This window comes from Microtus oregoni, unplaced genomic scaffold, assembly GCF_018167655.1.
Source record: "Microtus oregoni isolate MIOR12 unplaced genomic scaffold, Mior012 000060F_ref0000265, whole genome shotgun sequence".
In the NCBI taxonomy this organism is placed as follows: domain Eukaryota; kingdom Metazoa; phylum Chordata; class Mammalia; order Rodentia; family Cricetidae; genus Microtus; species Microtus oregoni.
Window position 1 is genome coordinate 820,412 of NW_024543870.1, and position 11,197 is coordinate 831,608.

At 46.0% G+C, this 11,197-nt stretch overlaps 1 protein-coding gene across 1 annotated transcript in view; it reads left to right on the top strand.

Moving 5' to 3' along the window:
- The window catches only part of LOC121439270 (mitogen-activated protein kinase kinase kinase 20), a 155,369-nt gene extending 150,375 nt beyond the window's left edge, over nucleotides 1-4,994 (top strand). Inside the window, exon 20 of the mRNA XM_041639723.1 lies at nucleotides 3,648-4,994. Within this exon, the coding sequence (XP_041495657.1) occupies nucleotides 3,648-4,348 (701 nt within the window). The 3' untranslated portion in view covers nucleotides 4,349-4,994. The remainder of the gene's footprint in view (nucleotides 1-3,647) is intronic.
- The last annotated feature ends 6,203 nt before the right edge of the window (nucleotides 4,995-11,197 follow it).

Consider the following 11,197-nt stretch of genomic DNA (forward strand, 5'->3'; position numbering starts at 1 on the left):
TCATTCTGGCAGAGTCTTGTGTGCCCCTGGCTGGCCTGGAATGGTTTTCATATAGCTGAGAATGACCTTGAACTTCTGATTTTCCAGGCTCTGAATTATAGGCGTGGGCCACCACGCGCAGTTTGATGGGTGCCGGGGATGGAGTCAGGGCTTTCCGTACGCTAGGCAAACACACTACCAACCCAGATACATCTCTAGCCACGAGTACTTCATGAGTCTCGAACACCAGTAACAAAACACAGCAATGATGGAGGAAGGGAGCTGAGGAGGGGAAGAGAAGGATGAACAAAACAAGAGTAACGTAGGAACGGAGATGACAGGTTCCGCAAGACAGCTCAGCATACAAAGGCCCACAAGCCTGAATGACTCTTTCTTATATGTGGTTCTCTAGTCTCTACACAGACTTCATGGCATGTGCTGCCCCCCCCACACACACACATACACAATAAATACATGTTTTTTAAAATTTAAGAGAAAATTTCTCTTTGCTGAGAAATTTAAAGTAAAGAGAAAAAATTTAATGTACATGATAAATAATGGTGATAGTAATTTAAAAAATATTGAAAAGCACTGAAGGTCAGCTGACTGGTGAGGAAATTGGTCATTATTTGGTGAACTCAAGCAAAGGTTCTTACTCCCTACTTGTAGGCTCGGAACTCTAATAACTCCAGGACCAAGACAAGCTCACAAGTATGTTGAAGGTGCTCAGATACAAAGTTGTATGCAGTTCCCTCTTACCCATGAGACGCCCCACAAAGCACAGCAGAGATGCAGCCTTACTAGCCAGCACTTCTTCCTCTCCAAGAGAAGAGTACTTTTGTGACAGCATACCAGAGGGCTCTTTGTCAGGCATAGAGACAAAGACAGGACTCTAACCTACTGTCCCCAGTGGCAAGTGTCACTGAATTCTGACAGCCTGGCCCTTATATTGACCACTGTAAGGCCTGACTTGCCATGCAGGACAAATATCCTTAAATAGCCACCAGCCAGGGTGGACAGAATCCTGAAGAACATTCAAAAGCCATCAGCAAACTGTTTGACATCATGCCAGGTCTGACCACCTTTGTCAACAGAGTTGGTTTGGTTACACTGTTTTGCAAATAACCATCAGGGTACAGTGTTACTTTTAAGATAAGGGCGCAAGCCGGGCTGTCGTGGCGCACACCTTTAATCCCAGCACTCGGAAGGCAGAGGCAGGTGGATCTCTGTGAATTTGAGGCCAGCCTGGTCTACAAGAGCTAGTTCCAGGGCAGGCAACAAAGCAACAGAGAAACCCTGTTTGGAAAAACAACACCAAAAAAGATAGGGGCACACAAGTGGGACTCCTGGCAGGACCCACTGCACGTGGGGACAGCAGCTGGTGACAGAATAGTCCATGCAGAGAGAGCGTGAATGTGGAGTTTGTTGAGAAGAGGGTATTGGGAGGGTAGGGGAGAAAGAAACACAGAGACCGAGAGAGACAGAGAGGCAGAGAGGGGGGAGAGAGGGAAGAAAGAGAGAAGAGAGTGGTAGAAAGACCTAGACTAGCTTGCCTCCTGGGAAGAGAAGTTGAGAGTGGGTGGAGTTTGTCTCTTAAAGGGACCCTTGCGCCTGTGTCCAGCCAGAACTGCTTGCCAAGCAGAGGGATGACTGCCAGGTTTCCAAGGGGCGCCAGAATACTAACATTTACCACCAGGTTAGGCTTGGCATTTTGTCAGTACTCTTTAGCTACAAGCACAGCACACAGTCAGGCTTTTCAGGGTTTGTTATTTTCCTGAGATTATTCTACACAGTAGGTCTGGCTCCATGCTCCTCTCGTGCAACTACTTCTAAACCCATTTATGTTTAAGTCTGTGTATGTTGCCTGGTATGTCTGCTATGATCCTTTCCGTACTTCATTTAGCTGGCGTGGCAGCTTACCCCTGTAGTAAAGCAGGCAGAGCAGTGCAAGGTCAAGGTCATCAGAGGCTACAGAGTGTGTTCTCAGAGTGAGACCAAGAGGAAAGGACGACTTCTAACACTCCTGTTTGTAGGGCACGTTTTACTTCTATAGGGTTTTATAACTACCATCCTGTTTCATCCTAATAACACCCCCATGAATCCTGTTCTCCTATATTTCCTCTTCTGTGAGGCTGTTCTTCCCATTTCCAAATTCGTATTACACAAAAGGGCTTCCAATGACTTCTAAGTTTTACATGACTCAAATCCTACCATGTCACCAAATAAACATTTGTTTTAATCACTCTCAGTTCCAGATCCCTGTGCTAACACTGACGGAAGTACTTCCTCCATGCATGCGCCCATAACCAATGAACTGTACCACCAGGGCGTGATGGTGGCAGATAGCAGGGCACAAGGCTGGGGTTGGGGGTGGGTTGTGAGGCCATTACCATTGTGACAATGGCGTTCCTTTCCCCAAACAGGACTCTGCCCAGACCCCAAATAGATGTCCTTTACATCTTATAAGCAGGATCTTTAAGAAACAGTAAATTATTCTTCCTGGAAGAGTGTACACTGGAAAAGTCAGCACCTTCTACTTCCGGCTGAACTTGCTCCAGACTGATTCCCTCTGAAAAGCTGCATCTGGCTTCCTTCAATTTTCAGCCTGTGTCTCTCCCTTCTGTCTCCCTCCACACACCTTTGACTCACTTTTCCAGTGGGATGGGAAGACTCCAGATCTCCTGCTAGATCAGTCACACCCTATTTTGCCTGCCAGTAACAGAAAACCCAGCTTCATTACTATATATTACTTACAGAAAACCCAGCTTCACCTGGCTTATCTCAGGGGGTCTCACAGTTTGGTCCTGCAATGTCCTCTGTGAACCTGTCAGAGATGCTCACCCTCCCACCCATCTCTAGATGTACCGAAGCAGATGTTCTAGGTCTAGAACCAGCAGTCTGCATTTTAAGGAACCCTCTGAGGTCCCTCAAACACTGATTTAAATGAATAAAATGTATTGCCTTCCATCGCTAAAAGTCCAAAGGTGATAGGCTCTGAATGCAATACGACAAGCAAGTTTGACTATGGAGTCTTAAGGGATGGCCTCTTCCTTTCCTGTCATCATCCTCGCTGTACTGGCTTTGCCCACGGCCTCGCTGCTGAGTCTGCTGCCCTGGAAACACAAGTGATGCCCTGAAGGCACCAGGTGTCAGTCCTGACCTCCTCTCCTATTTAGTAGAAATGCCTTCCTGGAATCCAGGCGACTACCCCACACCAATTCTGCTTTGCACGGAACGGCAATATGTCCTTTGCTGCCAACTGTATGTCTGTCGTGGGCAGAAGAGGCCTAGCTTCCCTTGGCACACATGGCTGCAGACAGGAGCCCAAACTCAGGCCTCTTGGAAGCTAAACCCGTAGAGAAGTGGCAGTTTAGGAAATGGTGCTGCGATACTGTATCATTCCTTGGAGATGAGATTCCTAATACAGTTAGAATCACGGCAGCAGAAATAGAAAACCACATTATGTATTCTTAATGACAATTTACCGGTCTGCCCAAGGGTTCGTGGCAGTAAAGAAAAAGGTCTATATACCTAGCCTGACACTTCCATGCATGGCAATGCTTGGCACGCCCCCCAAGCAGCCCGGAGATTGATTTCCTGGGCCAGGCTTATGAATTAGGCATTCAGTTTTGTGGCATGGAAGATGCTCATTTCCATTTCCCCTGCAGGTGCGGACTGCCAGTGGTTAGACACTCTGCGCTTGCGGCAGATTGCATCCCACACTTCTCTACAGCGTTCCCAGAGCAACCCCATCCTGGGGTCCCCTTTCTTCTCATACTTTGCCAACCAAGATTCCTATGCCGCCGCGGTGAGGCGCACCCAGACGCCCGTCAAGTACCAGCAGATCACACCCATCAACCCTTCCAGGAGCTCCTCCCCGACGCAGTACGGGCTCACCAAAAACTTCTCCTCCCTGCACCTCAACTCCAGGGACAGCGGCTTCTCCAGCCTCAACACCGACAGCTCCTCCGAGAGGGGCCGCTACTCAGACCGCAGCAGAAACAAATACGGCCGCGGGAGTGCATCCCTCAACTCTTCCCCCAGGGGAAGGTACGGGGGCAAAAGTCAGCATTCCGCACCTTCACGAGAAAGGTATTCTGGAAAGTACTACAGGGTGCCCCAGCCAGCACTGAACACTCATCAGTCCCCTGACTTCAAGAGGAACCCGAATGACCGTCGTGAGCCCAGGACCATCCCCGGGATGCCTCTGCACCCCGAGGCTGCCTCCAGAGGAGGCGAAGAGGAGAGCAGGGTGAGCGAAGGGGGATGGACTAAAGTGGAGAACCGGAAGAAGACACACAGGCAACTTCCGGCCAAGAGTGGCAAGGAGAGAACCCGGGGCATCTACCGCGGGCGGAGGAACTTTTGATGATTTGAATCAGATGGGCTTTTCCAAGCGGGTTTTGTTGTGGTTTGTGCAATAGACTTTTGGTAACAAGACATCTTCAGATTCCAGAAACCAAAAAAGACTAGTTTCGGGGCTAGGAAACACCTTTTAATTGAAAGGACAACCAAAGCAGGGTCACAATTATGGCCGTTGGTTTTCTAGTGGTGGCGATTAGACCTGACCATAACTGTCTATGTTTCGTACCCTGAATTAATATTGAAACAGGAAGGGCTGTGCCATTAATTCCATGCTGGACAGGTTCTCCCTAGCCAACTTGACTAGGATAAAGCTAGCTAGTGTGGGCCACGGAAATATCAAATTTCTAGATGAAAACAGGACATGTCTTATTTTCCCTTTCATCTAAGGTCCCAAGAATACTCCGCAAGGCACTGTGGCTGATCCTTTATTTAAAATGTGGATATTTTGTTCATCGTGAGTTTTTTGCGTTGATTTAACTACTGCGATAAAAAAAATATATCATCTTTATTGTTGAGGGATATTTTTAAAATGCCTCCCTAAATTTTGTGCCCAATTCATCTCAACCCTGTTAGTATTTATTTTAGTGAGATATTCATGTTTCTGTCGTGGTCAGAACTGAAGTGATTTGGCTTGTCATTTTTAGGTAATAAAAAAGATGGTTAAAGTTAATGTTGACTGTATGGTATTTGTTTCATTTATTGAGGCTCATCAGACAAAAGGTCTGAATGGCCTGGAGATTTGTGACTGCTTCCTTTCCTGAGCTCCCGGGACTCTGGTTGGGTGTTAGTTCCCACCTTCACCAAAGAAGGAGCAAGGAGGGGGGAAACAGTCCGTACAGCATCCTTGGGATGTCAGAACTCTAAAAACCTAAAAAAAAAAAAAAAAAAAAACAAACAAAAAAAAAACAGATGGAGCAGGATATACCATCTCAGGCTAAAATCCAGGGAAATTACCATTAGCCTTGTTAGAGCAAGACAATAAATCCCAGCCTTACAGCCAGTCGGCATGGAGCAGCAGGGAGTTAAGAGGAGGCTGCGTGTAGTCTAGAGCCGGAAGCTTGTGATACACGAGAATACGAGGATGAGAATACAGCACTGTGAAATGCTTCCTGATTTGCAAATCAGAAAGTCATGTTGACAACAAACCTGTTGTGCGTTACATAGATAAATGTTACCCTCGGTATGCTAAGATTCTTTTCAGTACTCATTGGCACTAAACACTAGGTGCCCTTTGGTCTCTCCGGGATTCTGGATGCCCCGTGGGGTTCCAGATGAGTCATGGGTGTTCTATAGGGTTGAATTCTCGTCTTATGTTAGAGAGAGCAGGCTGATTCACTGTATGTGTACACACTCCAGTGCAGTACATGGGGTCTGCTGGGATCATCAAGGATCTTGTAGCATCAAAGTCGAGACGGTAGGAAATAACTTTCATTGACAAGGGAAATGTCATGACCCAAAATTGATTCGGCAACTTAATTTTATTGACCGTCTGCACTAACTCACAAGCAAAGCAAGGGGTGTGCAAATCAAGATCATTTTGGTGGTTATGCAGTACATCATGGCGGACCAACTCGTAAAGCCCCTACTCTTCCTCTTCTCCCTGCCTTTATATCAAGCCAAGCCTGTCTCCAGTTCTTTTTTCCCTATGGCCTTTCTTCATGTTCGAACAACAGCAACAAAAAGTGTTTGAGCAAAGTGCTATCTTTATATGCTGTTTCCAAATAGGCAGTCCATTATTAGAGAATTTTTGGATAAACAGCTGGATGCTGTCTTGAATCAGTCACTCTGAAAGGAACAGCAAGCGCAGTGTGAGTCGGTACAGCAAATACACAGTGTGGGGAAGCGGTGACACGTCCCTTTTAAAAGGTGTTGTGAAAATGACCCGTTGGTGTCGTGCTCCTCGCCACCATCTTGCTTTTGTGGATCCCGAGTTAGAAAATCCAAACTGGCATTAAAGTGACGGCATGTTCTCAGCCTTCTTTTGTACAGTGGTTGAGCATACAAAAAAAGTTACTGCAGCAGCCCAACAAACTGACCACTTTGTAATGTCTCATGGAAAAATACTTGTCAGCATTGATGCTTCCAGTCAAAATCAAAACAAGAACAGCTGCAGTCTGGTTTTGGGTTGTAAAGAAACAGAAGAGTTGGATGTGCTTTTCTGGCTTGGCTCTCTCTCTCTCTCTCTCTCTCTCTCTCTCTCTGATGCTTACTCATCAAACATAATTTGCCAGGTTAGAAGACGAATGTAAGTTAAAAGCAGAACAGAATTAACAGGACATGTATCATCAAAATAACTGGTAAAACAGAAATGTAAAAAAATAGCAGCCTAGGGTTTAGTTACATACTTAGCATCCGGAAGGCCTTGGGTTCAGTTCTCAAAACAAGCAACAAAGTGAATCATTTTCCAACAGTCAGGAAATGTGTTAGCTGGAAGAGGCTGAGGTTAGGGCAGACGGGAAAATTTCTAGGTAAGAACTTAAGGTATAGCACGTAGCAGGACACGTGCATTCACAAGCGAGCAGACCAATAATTGTTTTCATCTGGTTTAACAGCGAATGTGAAAAATTAAACAACAATGTCCTTTCAATGATGGAGAGTGAACTTTAGGTCAGTAAAATCTACCTGGGAACTCTACCTTCACTACCTTTCCCAGTGCAGTGGTACCAAAGCAGTTTATCGGCTCCCTAATACCCTTCTCTGCAATATATATTACCTGAGCAAGTTGGTACAGAGGTGGAATGCTTCTGCAGGAAATTGGGTTAAGGAACTTCCCGCAAAAGCCAGCTCCTGGTTGGAGTTGGGCAAAGTAGAAGCAAAAGTTTCAAATTACATAAAATATGTTCCTTGTAAACTTTAAATTATATATTAAACCCATGGGAAAAACCCATTCCGAGGGAAAATGATAATATCAAAGAGCCAAGGAAAGGGCTCACTTGCTGCTCAAGCCTGACAGTGAGACAGCACTGCAAACTTGGTGTGCACACGATGAGGTCAAAAGCAGCGAATGGCCCAGGAGCTCGAGGGCTGGCCAGCCTCGAGAACAAGGGGAGGCAAAGAAATGAGAGACTTCTTGACATGAAGTGGAAGGTGAGGACCGACTGTTGAATGTTATCCTCTGACCACCACGCTCATGCCTTGTCAGGTACATGCCCTCACTCATTCACACACAACATACATAACACACACACACACACAGAGAAATGATCAATATGTTATACCACAAAGGAAATTAAATAGATAAAAATATTTACTCTGTATTTGTATTAACAAGACCATTGCTCAATATTTATCTAACTGATCTAATTATCTATAAAAACAGCATCAAAGTATCCTGGGGTCAGAACAGAGTGGTCAGAATATCCAGGAGTTCAACATGGCAAGGCTGAAACGTCTTCAAAGTACTCTGATTCCACTGTGCCTCTTCCAAGGCAGAGGTCCCAAAATAATTTATAAACTTCCTTGGAGCCATCTTCCACGGAGTCTTCCACCTCAACAGGTTGGTACAGATGTGGTATGCTCCGGAACTCTGGCTCCAGAAACTGATGTCATGAGCTGCCAGGGCTTGGTTGTGTGAACTTGTCCGGAATGGAGCATCAATTAATTCTGAAATTACAGAGACTGCAATTTAGGAGCCTTAAACAATGTCTTGCTATTGTTGAATTTAAGAACTACCTTAATTTAAGAACTACCTTGAGTCCCGGCTGCCCCGAGGAGATGAGAGCTCAGGCCTAGGCCTAGCTCCTCTGGTCCACCTGCCAGTTCTGCGACTGCCTTATGAAGAGCCAAACCCACGGCAGAGAGTTTCCAGTTACTCATGCCAGTGGCTTCTTTCTCACCCTCTTACCTAACCAGTGGTCATGCCTGGCCAAGCCACCACAGTTCAAAACTGGAGGCTTCTCCAACCTCTGTTCACAGCTAAAGTTCAGCCCTGATAACTCAGTCTACCGGAGGAGTCCCTTTCCTACCAACAGCTGTGTTTCTCTCAGCCCTCGGAGTCCGGCTGAGAGAAAAGATTTGAGCAAAGCCTTCACAAAGGCCACCCTCTGTCAAAGCTCACATAAGCAGAACAGTAATCACCAGCAAGGCCCACCCAAAGGGACATAGGGATCCACTGGGTCTGCAAAGTACACAGCTGTGGTGGTGGTGATCATGTGACCAAGCTCTAGCCCCTCTTCTGTGTTGCACTTCCTCAGGCCCTCAGGGACTCACTCAGGCATCCCATTCAGCCACGCAAATTAGCCGCCCTTTTGTCTGTTAACTTTGAAACTTTGTACACCAACCCACTTCCACAGGCAGCCTGAGCCTGCAGCAGAAAGGTTGCTCTCTGTCGGGAGTGTTCCATGATCTCCAGCCGCCGCCCTGTCCTGCCCTGCTTGGCAACACAGTCACATATATCGATCTCTCTATTGGAATTTTCCCCAGGTCTGTCTGCATTTGCTTGCATGGCTAGGCTGTGAGATGCATGGTCATATCATATATTGTATATTGTTACATATTATACTATATTAATTATTGTATCTTGGTCACTAACAGAGCTTTTAAACATACTCAATCTATTAAGTGTGTGGAATGGTAACTAACGTGGCTACCAGACCTTCAAATCCTCTAAATTCTTGTTCTGATTACATACTCATCGAGTGTCATTAATAGAGCCTCCAAACCAAAAAGTAGATCTAGTGTTAAAGCAGCTGCCTTTCTAATATCATCTACATCCATCTCTTGAGAACTTGCTCACGAGTCTGCCCCTGAACACAACCCCAAGATGAGACATTGGTTATGTTCTGGGCCATGGGAGTGACTTCTGGGTGTCCTGAGGCCTTCACAGGAAAGAACAGCCTGGTTTTCCCAAAATGCTTCTCCTTGCCTTGGAGGAAACTGGGTTCATGTTTGTTTGGAAGTCGTACACTCAGCATAGCACTCTGAGTGCCGGCTTTCAGTTACTGCTGTCACAGGAGGGACAAAGAACAAAGATACTGCGTGTATGGTACCCAGAACTATGCACAAACCCTGCCCCTGGCAGTTGTCCTTACCCGTCCCAGGTCCTAAGACCACTCTAAGGGCCTCACAATGCCCATTCTCACTGAGGCTGGGGAGGTTTTATGTTGATCAGGACAATTCAAGATTTGTCAGCTGGTTGTGCCTGATTATCAAGATGTCCAAACTAGCTCCTTTGCTATGTGTAAGCAATTTAATTTTGAGCCTAATTTTAATCTGCTTTACACTGTATGTCTGCATCTGCTGTGTTAAAGCCATCATTAGCATTTAAAGGGAAAACTAACGGTATTGATCACTCTTATTAAAACCAAACAACTGTACAGCCGAAAGAATGAGCAGGCTCTCCAGCCACCGCAGCCCCAGCCAAAGTCGATGTCCTCAAAACATCAACACAGATGGAAAATGTGACATCAAAGCAGGGGTGTGACATCTGCAAGGGGCACTTAAAGCTTGCACCCCACCCCAGATCCCCAGCTTCTGATCTTCTTGAAAACAGCCAGCTTCATTTGTTTCTGAACTCCTTGCATGTCTTCCAGCTAACAAACAATGGCTTCTTGATAGGCTTTGGTGCGTGAATACATCTAAGAAAGGTTAAGAATCCTTTGTGTTATATAAATGTCCCTCGGGAGCAATCACATCTTTATTACAGACCTTGTAATAGCTTTGGATTGCTGTGTAACAAATGTCCCCCAAGAATAACTTAAATCTTTATGATCCCATATGGTTTCTATGGGTCAAAAATTCAGGAGTGGCCTTGATGGCTGGTTCTGTTTTTTGAGACAGGGTCTTTGTCTTAGAGGGTTTTGTTTTGTTTTGTTTTGTTGCTGTGAAAAGACACCATGACCACAGCGACTCTTATAAGGAAAACATTTAAATGAGAGACTTGCTTACAATTTGGAGGTTCAGTCCGTTATTATCATGCCAGGGAGCATGACGGCATGCAGGCAGATGTGGTGCTGGAGGAATAGCTGAGAGTCCTATATCTTGCAGGCAACAGGAATTTGACTGACAGTCACACTGAAGGCAACTTGAGCAAAAGAGACCTCGAGCTCCGCCCCCACAGTGACACACTTCCTCCAACAAGGCCACACCTCCGAATAGTGCCATTTTCTTTGGGGGCCATTTTCTTTCAAACCACCACAGTCTTGCTGTTTCTTACACTCCTGGAACTGAATTTAGTCCAGAGTGGCCTTGAACTTGTGATCCCCCTGCCTCAGCCTCTAGAATGTCTCACTGCACATGTCTCATCATGCTGGGCTGCTCTGAGATTTTTGAAGAAGTACCAATAGAGGGTTGATCGAGTTGCATTCCTATGAAGGAGGCAGGAGAAGCTGCTTTCAAGATGGTCTCTCTAATGGTACTGGTTGTTGGCAAAATGCCTCAGTTTCTCCTTGAGTATGTCTTTCCACAAGCTCTAAGCACTTGTGGTATAGTGACTGGATTCTTAGGAGAGAGCTACCCAAGAGGCTAAGAACAGACACACTATATTTTTCGCTTAGTTTCAGAACCCTTGCCAAGTTCTTTTTTTTGTTTGTTTGTTTTTCGAGACAGGGTTTCTCTGTAGCTTTGGAGCCTCTCCTGGAACTAGCTCTGTAGACCAGGCTGGTCTCGAACTCACAGAGATCCGCCTGCCTCTGCCTCCCGAGTGCTGGGATTAAAGGTGTGCGCCACCACCGCCCTGCTCCTTTCCAAGTTCTTTATGGACTATCTTGCTGCTTGCACAGGTTAACCTTGTTCAGGCTCAAAGGAAGAAAACACCGGGCAGTGAAAGTCCTTGGAAGGTCATTTTGTAAGCTGACTACCACGGACACCCATAGTCTCCATATTCCCCTTTGTAATTTGAATCTTAATTTTGTCT